We start from the raw sequence: 18,878 nt of genomic DNA, 5'->3' as shown, positions 1-18,878 counted from the left end.
AACATTAAAACTGATACTATCTAGCTTTCCTGGTCTTTTGCTCTTTAATATCAGATCGATTCTTCCCCAGATCTCTGTGAACAAAATCAAAGTAAGAAAGCAGCACACTGCTGGTCCTTTTTTAGTGCTGCTAAAAAAGTTCAGCAGACAACTTAAAAGAAAAATATTAGCAACCTGAGACTCACCCCTTCTAAATCATGCACCAAGGAGTTTCAAGGTGGTGGACCCCAGGACTTTTCTATATCATAGACTGGGCCATCAGCCAAAGGACTCCTCTACCCGCCACCCCCATCAGGCATTTGTGTCTCATTAGCTCATGAGAGATTATGCAGGTTTGGTGATATAATCTCATATAGCATGACTCAATACAATTCTTGTTAGAAAGAGCTTTCCTCATATGTATAGAAACTTTTCTTGAATGATTGACTATCCCTGCTACTTGTAAATCAGCAGGCAGTCTGCTGGCCAATTTACCTGAGTATTTCCTCAAATACAGTAGTTTTGCACAATTGTTCTACCATGGTGGTTCTGATCTTATGTGAAAGGTCATATAATATAAAAAATGACAGAAACTGACATATCTTTTGCATACTCAAGTGGTATTTTTTCAAGTGGAACAAGGGGTAACTTAGTAAACTAATTGCTACTGTTCGACACACAAAATGGCAGTGAAATAGTGCTGAAAAAGGCACTTCGCAGTGGAGCATGGTTACTGCTTTTAGCTATGGTTTCAGGGTGACTTCTGAAGAATGAGTTCAGAGTCCACATCAACTGGAATTTTGAAATTCTGTCTTAGTCCACTAGATGGTGATCCTTTTAACCAGGATTCAGGTAACCGAAAATGCCTCAAACCATCAACTACAAAAAAGCCCACCGCTTGAGTGGGTAGAATAGAAAAGCTTGACTGTAATATGGCATGGTTTACATCATAATCTATACAAAAATATCCCAAAATACATTTGAGAAATTGTTTGAGCATGACTGTAGTGTTTCCTTAGCAATATATCAGTAGGAGTTGCAAGACTCAGTGACCAAGAAACAAAAACTTGATCTCACTCTCTTCTGACTGTAAGAGTTTGCAAGTTGCAAGCACCTTTTGGAAGATGATAATGACAACTACAGCCAGGCATGCTGATTACTTGAGGCTACCTTCAATGCACAATCATTCAAGCATATTTGATTTTCTGCAGACCACAGGCAAAATTCCATATGTAATATTAACATAAGACAAAGGCTCAGGGTACAGTAATAGAAATGTTTTATTAATCAAATATATTTACATTTCTTCATCTTCTTTTTGAACGTGTGCCTGTTATTTTCATTTAAACACAATGTAATCTTTACATTTGATATCACAAGAATACAGCTACATGCATGACTTAATTGGTCCTTTACAGTAAAAAAGAGGCAATTTTATGAAGTTTAAAAAATGCAAGCAAACTGTTGGTCTTTCTAATTACAGTGTCATTATTATTTTTATTTCAACACAGGACCCCTTCAGCATACTCTACATCTATAGGGTGGATTTATGGACTTTTTCAGATTGACTTGATGATGCTGAAACTTCCAAAATCTAGGGAGAAAAAAAAATTCATGCAGTCCCAGAATATTATATTTCCTGGAATCTTATCCCCAGAAAGGACTTGCATGGAATGGAATACCATTCTAACTGTGATTTCTAAATAAATGAGAGCAACTTAACTACTCTTAAAAGCAATGAGGACTTGATTTTGGACATTCACCTATTTATTTTTTTGAAATTGCCATTTTTTCAGTTATATGGCAGCATCACATAATGCAATGGCACCATACAAAAAATAAATATTAATTTAAAGGAGAGATAATGTTATCAAAAGTAAAAGGTATACACATAATTTCTTGTAAGTTTCTAGTATGCAATGTCCTATAATTTTTATATTATTCCCAATTCATATTTCATTCATGGGAAGAAAATCAAATTGTATTTTAAACTATCATCTTTAGGGACTGTAAGTAGTTTATAAAGGACCTAAAGTCTTTCTGAAAGGTGTAACTCTATGAATATATAAAATTAATTTCACACTGAAAAAGAATCAAAACTAGGCACAATTTTTAAATATGATTTCCAACATATTCAGGGTTGGACAAAACAAAACAAAACAAAACAAAACAACCAAAAACAAACGAACAAACAAACAAAAAACAACCAAAAATATCAAAAGCTTGTACTTTTTTACCAGACTACAAAACAGAGATGCCAAGTGCTTCAGAAATTCTGAAATGGTAGGCACATAATCACTACATTTAAAGATAATTGTTTTACACTTACTGATTCAGATTACTGTGTGCAAACACATATTGTATGCATAATAGACCTAAATGTACAGTTGTTCTGCTGATACATGAACTGAAACTCACTCAGCATTTGGGAAGCCCAGACAGAGACTGAATTCTGTTTAGTCCAAACCTAGAATGTATTTTAGCTTATTCACATTGGTTTTACATTTGCCATACTTTATCAGAATGCCAAATGTGGGGTTCGAGAAAACACCACTATCCAATCATGGGTTTTTACTGTATTGCTTTTGTATGCTGCCAAATCTGTTGTGAAAATACAATGTATAAAATAATACAATGATTGAAATTGTGTTTAGGCATACGAACAACATAGTGATTTACACTACAAAGAAATATTTGGAAGGAAAATAAAGTAAGTTCTGCATACATACTACTATAATTACTTTTTTAAAAAATCCAGTACGATATTCAAGCAATTGACCTTCACTTCACTCCCATTCAGCAGAATATTTAGACATGTTTAAATGAAAACATACAAGTAAGCCTACCTGTAGTCAGCAGGGAACTTGCAATATCTGTAAGCACATACTTAGGTACTATTTGCACTACAGGATTCGAGTACAGTGGAGTGTTCTTCACTGCCACAAACCTCACCCCTGACCATGAGAGCCTGGTTAGATAATGCAACAGCACAACTCACTGATCTAACATGGCTCACATTTGCTTTTCAGAGCATGACATTTTCCCACTTAATCTATTTATGAATTTCCTGGTCTCTTGTTCTTTTTTCAACTGTTTGCTTGCAGAAATGATCAAGAGATACTGTTCACATAGTTAACTAAAAGCTGGTGCCCCACCAGAATGTTACTTTACATTGAGTCACTTAAATAAAGGAAAATGTGAACTACCAGGCATGAGTGTCTGAAAGGTTCAGGATTTTATTTTGGTTTCTTCTGTTTCATTAACCTTGCTAGGAACAAAACAATGTTCAAATAGTCACCTTTAAGTTACAAGACTTCCTACCCAGCTCCCCATGCTTCTTTGAACCTAAAAACAAACAAACAAACAAACACATTTATATAGTAGCGAAGAGATTCTCATAGTTTTGAGGATAGAATCAGGCAGGTGGTAGAATCGCTCACTCCCCATACCTCTGCACTCAGAGCTGAAAACTCATAGAGATGAAGCCTCTTTATGAGATAACCTGGTATTTGCTAGAACAACGATAAAAAAATCTTTTTTCCCCACAATGTTCTTAATATTTTTAATACAGACACAAATACTCCTGAAGTAATTCCCTGCAAAGCTTTGGAAACTCCAGATTCTGCAGTGTAGTTTTTACCATATAATAAATAAACATCATGCAGTATGGATGTCTTAGCTTTTAAACTCCTTTTAAATGCATTTGAATTTTACTGTAAGCTCTTCTTCTGCTTGAGCTCTTTGCAGAATTCATAAATGGTCTGAACCTGGTGTTAAATTTGTAGCTGATTTTATCTAGCCCTTTACAGAACTGGATACTTTATTCTCTACATATTTAAAGTCATCCCCATAAATGTGTTTAAAATATTTAATATAATCAACTGAGCCCTTATGAGCCACTCAGCACTACAGTTTTGGTGCAAAACTGAATTATTCTGTTTTAATCCCCATATTCTCCACAATTTTATTTTGCAGTTTTACTTTATGATAAAGCATGACTTCAGACTCTTTAGGTGTTGCTTCTTGGTGGCTGTGATTTTGTTTTTATTTTATTTTATTTTTTCTTTTTTTTTAGGGTTTTTTTTTTCTGTTTTTTTCCCTTTTTGTGACATTTTTATCAATCTACAGCTCTAGCATTGAGACATTCAATATATAAACAAATGCTGCTGGTCTCTAAAAGTGAAAACATACCTTGATTAGACAAAATTCTGAAATCTGAAATACATCATGGAAATAAAGCATGGAAAAAAGTCAATATGGAAATTGTTCAGTCAAACCAATGTAGTGGCATCTAAGCTTTTTACATTTATGTTGGGAATATTTTGGTTTTCCTTCATTCACTCCACCAGGCAAATTTCCATGAAGTGAATTATATGATGCCTCTAAGAAGTTTACAAAGTACCTGTATCCAGATTTATCTTTTGTTTTGAAGCTCAGCCCAACTGTATTAAAAGCTTAATCTAATACAGGAGCATTTCTAATTTGATCTCCATAACAGACTAAAAATACCAATGGACTATAGTTTGGATTTCTGATTGGTTTTCCTAGAAATCAACATGACCTTAAATCAGTTACCTAAACCAAAAGTATCTTCCTGGTTTTCTGCTCCTTGTAATATGATTTACACATGGACTGGAATATTTAGTGTTCAAAATACTATCTACCACCTCTGTCTTTCATAGCTATTAGTCTGAATTTGGAAGCTCTACTAGTTTAACACAGTCTTCCTACTAGTTTCTTTATATAATGTATATTTGCAGATATACAATATTCAGTAATTTTACTATATTTTCTTTTTGGTTTAGGTTTTTTTTTTTCTTTCCCAGAATATCTATGCCAATGCCAATACAAACTACCTGCATGAAAAAGTGCACACAGTGTGAGGCATGAGACTATGGAAATGGAATGCCCTTTGGTCTGAGGTGGCTGACACTGACCCAGGTACAGCTCATGATCACTTTCCATCCCACACAGCAATTTCTATTACAGCCATGTCAAGATCAACTCAGCCCAGCCTAGCCAAATGTACAGATTACATCTGGGTCCTTTGAGTCACGCTACAAAAAAAGGTGCAACAATAAACAAGTCCATGTGCATTCTCAGTCATAACTATGAGCAGAAGAACCCTTGAGATTCCTCACTTTGGCATTAAATAACAATTATAAAGGCTTTCAGAATTAAAGCAATACATGAAGGGACTTGAAATGTTAACAGTCCCAAGTAACTTGTCAATTGAAATAAGACTCATCCCTAGTCATAAATAAATAATCTCTTTCCTGGTCTCACTTCCATGCCAGGATCAATATCTCTTAACATCTTACTTATTTTATTACTGCTTTTGGTTTTCTGGGACTGATTGAAAGTTGCTCAGAGGAAATCTTTGGTTTTGCTTAAGTGTCCGTGACATTTAATCATGACTTTCCTTGCAGTTTAATTCCAACCAGTCAATCAGTTAATCCACTTCAATTGATTCTGTGCTCTCTGTTATTGGCTTGCACTCATTGGGCATCCTCTGGTGTCGACTCAGCTGGGTGGCTTGTGTGAAGCTCCTCTCACACCTCTCGCACCTGGTGAAGGCAAGAGAGAAAATTGAGACCAGGGAGCTGCCCCGGGGAGGGGGGGGGGTGGTGGGCTTTGTCTCATCCTGCTTAATCAGAACAGACACTCAAAAGTGGCTTCAGATTTTACTGGCTCAAGAGGTTTAATTGGTGGCTACTTCCAAGGCCTTGATGCCTATGATGGGACAAGGCCTGTCTGATTCAGAAAAGAGGAATCTGTCAATAGACAGGGGGAAGGTGATTTCTCCAGAGAGGCCTGTCCTGCTGTAGCTCTGATCACTGTCAGTTCAAATAGATAAAGAACAAAAAGAGATTTTTAGGAGTGAGCCATCAAAGAGGCAGCTTGCCTGCAGTTTTCTGCTCGGTACCCCCTAAGAGAAATTGATGACAAATAAAATTTCACCTTCTGCTTTTTTAAAATCCACAATTGCCTATTGGAAGATTAGAAATCACAAAGCAGTAATCATTAAGTCCTAGAACGAGAGAAAACTCATTGTTTATCTGATGTGAACATGTAATGGGATTAATTTGAAAAAGGCACATAGAGATAGTGGTTGCTTAATTATCTTCGAACATCCACACTATTTGAGAAATCTGAGCAAGAACTCATAACAGTCATCAGCGTTGCTTCACTTTTATATTGTCTCTCTTACTACCCTGTCCTCATTAGAGAGCCATAATCTGCAAGAAAAATATTGTGTGAGTATATGAGCAAAGCCATTGAATTTTGCATAGGGTAAGGGCTACTGTTGCCTTGGAATTAGTCCCTTATTCCTGCTCTTAAAGACAAAATCTTACTGTATTTAATCTCTCAAATGCTGCCTTCTTGATTTGCATTCTGAGCACTAGACAGGGTGTTTGATGAGTCACAAACATGGATGGAGCAGATCCTTATCATATGGTGCTTGCTCCAAAAGCCATCTTTGGTTTAATGGCAGCATGTGATGTTTTATCTCCAAATAAGATTTTCATAAAAATATCACTGCAATGAAATCATCACCTTCAAAGGACAAGTGAGGAAAACAATGGACTCAGTTAATATGTTTAATCTTTCTCCCTTCACTGCTGTGAATGATAGAAAGTGAACTGTCAGTGATCTGTTTATTTAAAAAAAGAAAAATTTTACACATATTTATAATTGTGGGTATTCTTCACATTAATAATATAGTGATAAAGTTCTTCTTTATCAGGAACTACTTAGCACAGACATTACAATCATTCATCCAGGATACTGTACCAATCTAAAACGTCAACACTTTTAAGTTGTATTTCCTTGATTGTCTTTCATGGAATATCTTTAGCATCCTATGCCACTGTTAAAAACTGCACTGTGATCTTGACAAATGTAAAATGTCAGCTTTAATGTATCAGACCATCAGCTCAATGAAAATAACTCAGAAGTATTGATTACTTAATGATTTTTGGGGTATTCATTAACGTCTATGTGCAGATCATCCACTCTCCAGAGCTCCTGAAGTGCTGATGACACATTAGTGCAGTGCTGATTGTTTATTAGAAAACTGATTACTTACTGGATTAGTGTGTCAAAATATACTACCTTTCATTGCCTGACAAACTTGCAAATTATTGTATTATTTTTATATACATACATATATATCTATCACAGAGGCATCATAATCAATTTTAAGGCTGGGGGGGTTAACCTTAGTCTGTGTGAGATATTACTGTCTACTTGAACTTGATAGTTTTGTTATTTTGATGTCTACAAAGGCAAGTACTTTGCTTGATGAGCAATGGGAGCCCTGGATCCTTGCCTAACTAAGCTGTAAGCGATACAGTTGCAAAATAACCTATGAAATCAGGTGTGGAGACCCCTGATATTACGAGCTTGGCCAAATAAACAAAATACAAGGTAACAGGATGCCAGCCTCCATTAGCAACTTAGATAAAGGTTATGGAGTGATCGAAAGACAGTGTCGTCCACTAAAATAATTTGCTATGGCAGGCCTCCTTAACCTTTCTGGAGCTTGCTTGGGAGGCTAGAATTAGGTAGGCATTCACTCAGCAACTTGCACTGCTAGCGAAAAAGTGCAGGGCAAGGTTTACCATATTTCTTTAAAATACAACTTCCTATCATTTATACACAAGATTCTTCTGTTGTGGGAGCGCTCTACCTTCCTAGCTACAGGCTGATGCACCAACAAAAAGGTGCAGGAAAGAAGGATGCCGAAGAGAGAACAGAAAAAGGATAAATCTCTTGATACAAGCATCTGCTCTTTGTGAACAGGAGGGCTGTGGGTGCCAAGCATTTCTGCTGGTCAAACTGTGATGTCTGCACTTATACAGCCCTTGTGCAAAAGTCAGAATGAAGCCTCTGGAAGGGCACTTAACTCCCCTGTCTTTCTCTGGTACTTCGATAACCTTCAGCTAGTACCCAAGGTGCCTAGGATTTTCGAGGCACTTCCAAATTATGTGGGTGGTGCTTTCAGGACCATAGTTTTGGGTATATAAGTACCTGGCTTATGGGCAGAGATCTGTATTAGGCTCCTGATTCCTCTTTTCAATGTGGTCCAGAGTGGTTGTTGCTGGATACAAACTGATAGAAAAGGTGAAGATAATAGTGTCACAGCAGTCAGCATTACTGTCTCACAGTAGGTAGGAGTGGGAGGAAGGGCAGGAATATTTTTTCTTCTGGATTGTAATGTACTCTAGGCTGTCTGTCCCTCTACTAACCATTCTTTCCCAGCCCATCACAGCAGAATAACCACTCCCATAAGCTCTGTCCATGAGATTGGTGAGTGTGTGTGTAATTTTGTGTGCACATTCCTGTACCGTACCCATACATGTTTAATACTGTGTTGGAAAGTCAAACAGTAGTCGAAATTGTCAGAAAGGAAAAAGAGTCTGTATATCATGTGACCACACTTCAAGCAATCATGGGTCTAAGCCCAAGCCTGAATGCTAGGCAGATGAAATTTTGGCTAAGCCTGCACTGTAGATACATATCTTGGCAATATGTACAGCAATATGTATGGCAATATGGCACTCCATGGCACTGATATACAATTTAATTTCCACTTAGGGCCATCTGATGGCATTTGAATGGAATTTAAACAGGTCCAAAGCAATGCCAAAGTTCTCAAACAATTAGTTATCATCAGTGAAAACTGGATCCATTTTACCTTCTTTTACAATGTGTGTGTACACTGTAATTTTGAGGAAAAATGTACCATAGCACTCAATCTCCTCAGCCTCAAGGCTTCAATCTGTCACAAGGTTTCCTGGTATGATTTGCTTGGGTGGAGGTGGTAAACAGGATTGTTCTTAAGTTCACAAAGTGCACAATAGTTTTGGGATATTTCTACAGTACTGTGGTTTCTGGTTTTGTTTAGATAGTCCTCATTGTTACTGGTCTGCTTGTTTGCTTCACAGTGCTTTCAAAACATTGACAGTGAGGATTATAGAGAGGATTGGTTTAATTTGCACATTATGTCAACCTCTGTGAAAGGCTTTGGATGAATAAAATGCTGAGGGTCTACTTCAGAGAAAAAAGCATTGATTTGGTACTGTCAAAATAAACATTTTAAGATTTCATTGAGAAGTACATTTAATACTACATTTTAAACTCCTTTGGAAGGAGGATAGAAAAACTATCAAGCAAAGAGAATCCTCTTGACAACACTGAGATGTCACCGAGGTACAACATACACATAGAACCTAAAATGAATGCTCCCCAGCTTACATAGCATAAGAAACAATGTTAAAAATATGAGCTCTGCAGGCTGAAAGAATCTTTCCTCTTAATTATTTTGGGTTGACTCCTAAATATTAGACCTTTGCATAACCCTGATTCTATAGGCAAGTCCCCGCACTATTTTTTAATTTTGCTGAAATGGAAACAGGGAAGGAGTGAGAAAATTTAAGAGAACAGAGGTGACAAATAATTTTCCTTTTTCTCCTGCATCTTAATTTACTTAAGATCTTTGTTCCCAGACTAGCAGTCATAGTGGAGACTTCAGTAAGATAAGAATACGCAAAAACTTTACAGTGGTCAGGCTGGCTTGATAGCTTGTGATGACATGAAAAGTCAAATTCAGCTAAAGCTTTGACTACAGATAACCTCACTTAGCATTGTTATCTTAATGAAAAGCAAATAGAAAAGTCTTCCACCATACATCCAAACTTACCAAGGACCTACAAAGAAAATGCCCTCTCACAGAAAAAGCTTTTTAACCAATCCCAAATGTCCTCTTACAAAACAGTTAATCTGAAATATTTTTTAAAATACTGTGACCATATGTTTGCCATTTTTAAAACCAACTTCTGGTTGCTTACAAACATACTTAGTGTTGAACATTACTGACTTAATCCATGCTCACTGTAATTTGTCTGTATACCACTTATGAAAATAGCTGCCTTACTGCATTAAAAATAATGAGATTACATTCACATCACAACCATGTTTAAAACTGAACCTTCAAAATTATACCTACTATTTAAAAAGTAACTTAGCTAAAATTTAAATAATTTATCACTATCCAGGCATGGCAATTCTTTCTAATATTAAAAATATTAGTTAAAAGAAATGTGTGCATCACCACAAATACAAACTTCTCTGAGGTACAGAAACACTCTCTCACTGGACTTTTCCATCTTGTTTTGGATTTTTTTTTTTGTAAGTGTACACTCAAAATTCCTTCATAAACAAACATTTTAAACCTAGGTTGCATGATCAAGAAACAGAAATTTTGTTTGTTCTATTTATGTTCTATATATGTTCTATTTATGTTCCTGCTTAACAGAATTTGTTGAGGGCTTTTTCCAGAACTTTCTTAATACTAGATCTTGTGCCCCCTTCCCAAAGGAGAATCTAAACTGTTAAGAGACATGAGGATGAGCTACAGCTCCCTCTTTTTCCTCCAGCAAAGATAATAGATTGATTTCTGGATAAGTTTTCTGCCCTTTCTCTCTCAAATGCAAGCAGTCCTGCATGAGACAAATCTGCCCTTTTGAACAGCTTGCAGGATCAAGGCTTGTGTGTCCTCTTATCTGACTAGCAGGGATGGGAAGATCTGCAGCTCCAGTTTTAGCTTCATGTGAAGTTAGTCATCTTACTGCAAATACTTCAACAAGCCTTCCAGAGAGGAAATGGTACTACTGTTTCTTGTGTGTAAGGGAGAAACTAAAGGAAGGTCTTGCACTATTGAAATAATGCCGTACATCATAAAGAAGCAGTACAAAGCATATGCTTTTTGTTGTTGTTTTTGCTTTGTCCTGCAGCTTAAGGAATAGTCAGACACGTCCTGGAATACTTAAATGCTTCCACATGAGCAGGGCAAAACGAAACAAAATAAAACAAAAAAAAACCCAAACAAACAAATCCCAGACCTCTGGTTAGTTGTTCTACATACATTAGGGTCTTTCACAAATGAAATGGTGCTGTGATCAAGCCCATTTTGGAAAAGGGTAAAAATATTAGTAAACCAAAGGGGAAAAATAATGAGTCTAAATGGCGCAAAACAGTAGATCTATTGGAAACATGACAAAAACAGGATGTTAAGGAAAAAAATTAAGTGGAGTCAACAAGGTTACACATAAGTAACACCTTAACATTAAACGAAATCTATTTTCCATTTTGACCTGGAAACCTCTTCCAGTAATTACTAAAATCTATTTACACAGCAACTAGATAAAATCAATCTGATTGCTCACACCATTTTTGGCTCACTTTCTGTGGGCTCTGACATTCAACAGACTGGCTCAAGAGAAGTCGATATTTAGATGTCCTGAGTTTCCATGTTTTGCCTTGTACAACACTATCCTGGCAGTCATTTCTGATATGCAAGTTTTTGCGCACTGGAAGTGCAGCATTCTGTTCCTGGCTCTGTCCCCTTGCCCCCTGCAATGACATGTATGGGGGCCATGCTTCCTCCCAGCCTTATATGGAGGCAGAGCGTGTTGGCCAGTATCTCTGCCAGGCTGGCTATGAGCGGCTCTGACAGGCCCCACGGCTGGGCTCGCTTACATTACCAGAGCAAAAGCACAGTTTGGCAAAAGTAGGGAGAAAAAAAAAAAAAAAAGACAAACAGAGAAATGCAGACAGAGAACAGACAAGACCCAGAGAACTGGGAGAGACAAAAACCCTCTTCTACCCTTATTCCCCTTCCTCCTAGGAGCATCCAGGAAGGCTCCAAAAGAAGCGATATCAATACATTAGGTGGAATTGCTCCAGTGACCACATACTCTGAGCCTGTCAGTTCAGCCAAGACAAAGACACATATGTGGGATGTACTTCTTCTGCTTTGGAGAACACTTCTTGTCATGTAGGCAGAGTCTTTCACAACAGAGAAGATAAAATGTATCTGGATCAGCAGCACTATGGCTGCAAATGAGCACTGCTGGAAGATTTCTGAGACAGGTATGTGGTTAGCTTTAATATCCGTAATTAAAAACTTCAGAAATTTACAAAGTCTGTTTAATGTAAAATCATCTCTATTAGGTGACTGTTTCTCTTCTTATATCTTGGACAGCTGAACACTGTCAATTTATTACTATGATCTTTCAAAGTTTATGCCACATCAGTTACATTTCCTATCCAGTGATTCTGAGACTAAAAGGAGGTGCATAATTTTTGCCCCATATATAACTGGAGCAAAACTAGCTTTAAAGTGAGGCTCCATCTACCTCAGCATACAGACATGAAAGAATCATAATAACAGCACGACCTGTCTCAGTCTTGACCATATTTTCTGCTGTGGTTCCCTGGCAGGAACTTACCACTTAATTAAAACAATCAAGGTATCATTAGAGATCAGAAAATTGCACAAGGCTTTCAAGAAACCCAAAATCAAACCCGTATAAACTCTGATTTTAACAGCACCACTACCTGCTTTACCTCGTGATGCGACCTTGGCTTCCAAGGGAGCCCCTGCCGAGTGCTGGTGATGCTACAGTGAGCAGCAGCAATGCCTTTCCCTCTCTAATCTCAGCTGGCAAGAGCTGCTGGCCTCAAGCACTTACTTGAAGGGCTTTTCCCCAGTATGTGTCCGGATGTGATTGTTGAGCGTGGTGGCCCCGGCGAAGGCGCGCCCGCAGTAGCCACACTTGAAGGGCCGGTCACTGGAGTGCGTCACCACGTGGTTCCTCAGCTCCGACGGCTGGGAGAAGGACTGGGAGCAGTGGCCACACTGGTAGGGCCTATGGTGGGAAACAAAGACAGCGTGCCATCAGTGCTTTCTGCTGGCATGAGCAGGAAACCACGCAGGAGCGAGCTCCCAGTCTTCCCAGTGATTTCCAAACATAACTCTCGGTGCGCCTCTTGGGGTCTTTCTTGGGAAACGCACACCCAAAACTTCACAACCTCTTCAGCAAATGAGAAATTCTTGGGCAGGAATTAACAGAGTGTGTGTGGCCCACTGACCATAATTCAGCAAACTGCGCTGCACATCAAACATCTGCCTTAATTCTCTCAAATTCAACATGGTACTCCTAAGTCAAAAAAAAAAAAAAAAAGATCCATACACATTGGAGCTGAGGGACTCACGAAATCCTCTGTCTGTTGACAGCTGCTGTCTTACTTACAAATGCAAGTCTGATGATTATGTGTGTATCCTAGCTGTATTCTGTAGCTATTCACAGTCAAACTCCTCATATTGCTTTGGAGTTTTTTAGAGATCACCTATTTCAATAAGAGAATTGGAAAAAAGTGACCTTTGTATTACAATTATCTTTCTGTTTTCTTATTTTAGTTGAAAATCTTTACATTCCATTAACTGAAAATGGCTTTTTTGGGGATCTTGAAAGGAAATCCAGAATCGAGGTTTTGAACAACATATCTTGCTAAAAGTAAATATAAACAAACAAACATACAAAATTGATATGTTACAAATTCAGAATCATAACTAGCAGACTGCAAACACAGAAAAAAGGGTATACATGACAACAACGTGAGACTGGTCTGTTGAAATGCTAACTAAAATTAAATGCCAAGAAACCATGTCTATATATTTCTCTGTGGTAAAAATGGATTAATATCAACATCCTGCGAGGATTGAGGATTTCCATTGCACATTAGTTTTAATCAGAGTCCTAAATGCTTAGCAGTCTTTTTGCTAAGAAAATTGAGATTATTTTTTTTTCTGGAGGGATAATAATGATTTTTACCCTACACAACATTTTAACTCTTGGTGTCTGCGTTTCCAGAGCCAATGGCCAGCACAGCTTAATTGCTCTCTCTGTAATAAATGTATATGTTTAAATGGCTAGAAACCAAAGCTAAAGGGAAAGAGACAATGGTGACCAGGCATGTACAATTCAATTAAGTGCAAAATAAAGTGAACTATCTCATTTGTCAAGTGAAGTGCTTAATTGTGGCTACTTGCATCACTGAACACAAATACTATTATTTTACAGTGCTTCAGAGCACTGAACCCTGATTGTAGAATTTTTTAGCTTGATTAATAGCTCAGTATTCATCAATAACTCAATAACTTACAATTTTAATTACTTGCATTTGAAAATCTAACTACTCTCCAACAAGTTTGAAAGTAATATATAAAAGCTGTGGAAATGTAATTTAGATGATGTGGTCCTTAAAGATACACAGATGTATGTAAAATAATATTTAAAAAAAAACCAACAACAAAAACCCAATAAAATGTTTCTTTTACTGGTAGTAACATCCAGTTTTCTTCTTTCTTGGAGTTCAAAGTTAATTTCCACAGAAAATATTTATCAAGTTTAGTATGAAATTTCAAGAGTTGGTAAATCAGAGATAATTGGTGAATGCAGTAATCAAACGTGTTTGAACAAAGTAATGAAATAATGTATTCCATATCAAAGAAACATTGATTTTTTTAATAGTGAAGGAGACCATTAACATCTATTAGCCTCTGGTTATCTATTTTTAACAGCAACCACAAAAAATTATACAATGCTACATAAAACCAATTAATCTTTTTTTTTAAAGTGATAAATAAATCAATGTGATTAACTTAATGCAGTGAAAATTCACAATGTTTGGATTTTTCAAGTTCTAAAAATTCAAATAGTTACAAATTTATGATTCACTTGTCTGTAAACAGTCAAAATTTCAAACCAGATATAAGTGAACATTTGATACCAAATAATATGGGTTCATTGGCTCAAAAATACAAAATAGTCAGAATATATTTCACTGGCTTACACTTAAGAAAATAAGCCCTGTGAAAGATCACCTATTGTTAGAATGCTTCAACTGCATTTTTCTGATTCATCCACATCCTGGGAGAAAAACTACTAAAGAAGTTACCTTTTTCTTTGCAGAGGGTGCATTTATCCAGTTTATATACAGGTAATTCTAATTTATGCTGAGTAATTTTTTTAAAGCTTAGATAAATAACACACATTTGGCAAAATTAATTTTAAAAAGAGAGCCTAAAAATGCATTCAAATACTGCAACATCTTAAAATGCTCTAATTTGCACAACTGCAGATTTAAATATGCCAACTTCTGACAACTTTCGGATGCTACTATTTTTCAAAGAGGAAAAAAAATTTACATTTAATAAGTACAAAAGTACAAAAGTTATCATTCTGTTCTCTGGTAACCATTTTACTGGGCTCAGAATTTTTTTTCCTTGGATGAAAATAAAATCAATATGTTATTTTTCAAAAAAAAAATGAAAGTGGTGCTGAAGGACTGAGCACAAACAGTGCTCGGTTCAGTGAGTACATTGACATGGGCAGAGCACGCCTGCCTTTGATGTAGCAGTTATGTCTTCTGCCATCACTTTTGTCTGCACTGGGACAATGAATTAAGATGGTGACCTCGCTATAACAGAGTTTTGCAGAAAAGAAGGAGCAGCAACAGAGTGACAGAAATGTTGGTCTTCATAGGCTGTGCTTTCAAAAATCTGCTGCTAGACTGAATGCACTCCAAGCTCAGAAAAACTAATTTCCTTGGAATAACCAGTGCATGTATTGTACTTTCTTGAGCGTCACAGTATCCACGTGAATCAAAATCTTATCAGATAGTAATTATAAGTTACAGTTAAGAATAGTTAAATTAATTACAGCAATGTACAGAGGAGAATGATGTTCTCACAGCTATCAAAAGTAGTTCTAATGTTTTTATTAAACACCTAGTTACACGAGAACTTTTCTTTTTGAGCTTAAAGAAAGGAAATCTACTTACCCAGATGAAAATTTTCCTACTGGAAAAATTTACACTGTTCTTATTAATCCCACGCATCCTCGATAAGCCATTTAGGTTTACTGGCTTTTAGAATCCATCAGCTTTTTCTAGACACCCTAATCCTACAGTCTCTGACTGTATGATGGCCCATATAGGAAGACAGGCCATCTAAAGTGAGATCCTGAGAGCAATTCTAATGTAACAGTTTCAGGTTTTGTGGTAATTTATACTTTGAGCTTTTCCGAGCTGTGAAAGACACATTTTTCAACATGAAAACACTAAGGAATAAATTTTACTCTCTAAGAGAATCTCTTGAATGATTTTGCTCTTCAGTGATGTCTTTTCCTGTCTTAAAATTTTCTTACTTTTGCAGCTGATATTTTTATGGGCAGGGAATTTAGAAACCCTGACATTTACAAAGCATGTAAGAGAATAGGAAAATCCATATGATTTAATCAGAAATTTAACTGAGAGACAGCTATACATTTAGATAAATTCTTTCTATATTTCCATTCATATGTCAGCAAAACTGACATGGCTTTGTCTTTTACTATACCTCTGCCAAAAGAATATATTTTCCAAATTCTGACACCTAAGTATATATGAGTGCTATAAATTTATTTTCTACATCATAAATTAGTAACTGTTTGAATTTTTAGAACTTGAAAAATCCAATCATTGTTTTCTGCCGCATTTTCAAATTATTTCCTTTATGATGAATAGATTTTTAGTGTGGCCTCTTCAGAAGGGAATTTGCTCTTTTCAAGGGACATATGGAATTCTAGTGCAATACTTAGAAGAGAAATTGCTTGTAAGAATGAGTTCCTGAATACTTGTAACTTTGTCATGGAAACTCTCTCAGCTCAATGAGACAAAATAGCACAAAATATTTTCCCTCAGAAAGAGCTAGAAAAACAGAGCTAGAAAGGAGAGACTGGTATGTGATTAAAATGCTTTTCTCCCTTGGTGATGACTAAGAAGTGAAAAACTGATAGGATTATAGAGTTATAAAATGGTCTGTGTTGGAAGGGGTCTTAATCTTGTTTCCAACCTCTTGTGATGGACAGGGACACCTTCCACTCAAGGCCCTGTCCTATTTGACCTTGATCATTCACAGGATGGGGCATCAACAGCTTCTCCGGGAAAATTTCAAGTCTGTCTCACTATCCTCACACTAAAGAATTTCTTTCTTACATCCAATCTAAATTTACACTTTCTTAGTTTAAAGCCATTATCCCTTTTTCTAAATGTCTTCACTAAAAGTGTCTCTCCAGTTTTCTTGCAGGCCCCTGTGGGTACTGGAAAGCTCATGTTAGGTGTCCCTGAGCCCTTTTTTTCCTTACACTGAACAGCCCAAACTCTCTCAACCTGTCTTCATCCCTCTGATCATCTTTGGGACTGTCCTCTGGACTCTCTCTAGCAGATCCACATCCTTATCTTGGAATCCCCAACACCAGATGCAGCGCTGGTGGGGTTTCCAAGGATGCAAGGATCCAAGCTGGATGCATCCAGGTGCCGTTTCACAAGAGTTGAATGGAGGGGAAGAGTCATCTCCTGCCCATATTGCTTTTGACACAGTCCAGGACATGCTTGGCTTTCTGGATTATGAATTCTCAATCAGTCTCCACCCAGCCTGTGTTTGTGCTTGGGATTGTCCTGACCCACATTTAAGACCTTCCACTTGCTCTTGTTGGACTTCATGATGTTCCCACAGTCCAACCTCTCCAACCTGCTGAGGTCACTCTGGATGGTATCCCTTCCTTCCAGCATGTCCCTGCCCCACACAGCCTGGTGTCATCGGGGAGTTCGCTCAATCCTACTGTCGTCATCATCAACAAACACTGCTGTGCTAAGTAGCATCAGTAAATAGCAGCCCCTGAGGAACATCCTTGGTCTCCACTTGGAGACTGAGCCATTGACAACAGCTCTTTTGATGCAGCTTTCCAGCCAATTCCTAATTCGTTGAGAGGTCTGACCATCATATAAATCCATATTTCTTCATATCAAAAACAAAGCTGCTGTGTGCAAACACTTTGCACAGGTCCAGGCACTATTATTCTACTATTTATACTACTTATTCACCAGCTCTGTAAACAGTGTTGTAGAAGGCTACCAGATTTGTCAGGCATGATTTGCCCTTAGTGAAATCATTATTTGCCCTTAGTGAAATTGTGCTGGCTGTCATCATTCACCATGTTATTCTCCATGTGCCTTAACTGAGTTGCAAGGAGGATCTGCTCCATGCTCTTGGCAAGTGCCAAGGTGAAACTCACTGCCCTGTAGTTCTCCAGGTCTTTCTTTTTAACAGTGGAGGAGTTTTTTATCCCTTTTTGAATCAGCAGCAACTTCACTGGACTGCCTTGACCTCTCAAATAAGACAGATAGTGGCTCAGCCACTTCATCCGCCGTTTCTCTCAGGACATGCACATGGTTCTCACCAGGCTCCATGGGCTTGCACATCTTCAAGTTCTTTATATGATCTTCAGTGTGATCTGCTACGGCTGGCAGTCCTTTATTCTCTCAGTCCCTGCCTTTGCCTTCTGTGATGTGGGTGGTGTGACTGGAACATTTACCAGTGAAGTTATTGACTCAGCCTTTTCCATGTCCCAGGTCAATAGGCCTTCAGCTTCCTTTTAGAGAGGGCTCACAATTTCCCTGGTCTTCCTTTACCACCAAAGTAACAACAGAAGTTTTGTTGCCCACATTTAATCCTACCAAGGCTTTGGTTTTCCCGAGGCGATTCCTGTCTGCTTAGACAACCTGGCTGTATATCTCCCTGGCTACCTGTCTGTGCTTGCACCTCTGGAGACTTCCTTTTTGTCTTTGAATTCATCCAGGAGTTCCCCCTTCATCTATTCATGCCCACCATCCTGGTGGTTTTGACTTCCTTTATGCTTCTGGGCTTGGAAGAGGTGATTGATCTCACAGTCTCAAAGAGTGGGACATGGGGCTCCCTTGAACCCAGGACAGTGTTTCTTATTGTTATAGGGCAGAGGCTGCCACACCACAACCTCTGCAAGAAACCCAAAAGCAGGGTAGGTGGGGTGGGGCCAGCATCAGCTTTCAGGACAATGCACAAAAAATACAAACACAAAATGGACTAAGCCATGGTCTTAGAGGTAGCTTCAACTTCCTATTAAGAAAAACCAAACAAAACAAAACAAGCTTGCTATTTAACATAGAGGTGATATTGCAAAACTTGAGTA

At 37.6% G+C, this 18,878-nt stretch overlaps 1 protein-coding gene across 2 annotated transcripts in view; it reads right to left on the bottom strand.

Moving 5' to 3' along the window:
• Nucleotides 1-1,299: 1,299 nt before the first annotated feature.
• Nucleotides 1,300-18,878, bottom strand: part of PRDM6 (PR/SET domain 6) — a 79,988-nt gene continuing 62,409 nt past the window's right edge. For both annotated transcript variants that reach the window (XM_033085048.1, XM_033085047.1), the window contains exons 7-8: nucleotides 12,519-12,695; nucleotides 1,300-5,546 (exon numbers count right to left, since the gene is read on the bottom strand). In XM_033085048.1, the coding sequence (XP_032940939.1) occupies nucleotides 5,432-5,546; nucleotides 12,519-12,695 (292 nt within the window). In that variant the 3' untranslated portion in view covers nucleotides 1,300-5,431. The remainder of the gene's footprint in view (nucleotides 5,547-12,518; nucleotides 12,696-18,878) is intronic.

This window comes from Catharus ustulatus, chromosome Z (genome assembly GCF_009819885.2).
Source record: "Catharus ustulatus isolate bCatUst1 chromosome Z, bCatUst1.pri.v2, whole genome shotgun sequence".
NCBI lineage: Eukaryota > Metazoa > Chordata > Aves > Passeriformes > Turdidae > Catharus > Catharus ustulatus.
This window is presented reverse-complemented; position numbering and strand designations above follow the sequence as displayed.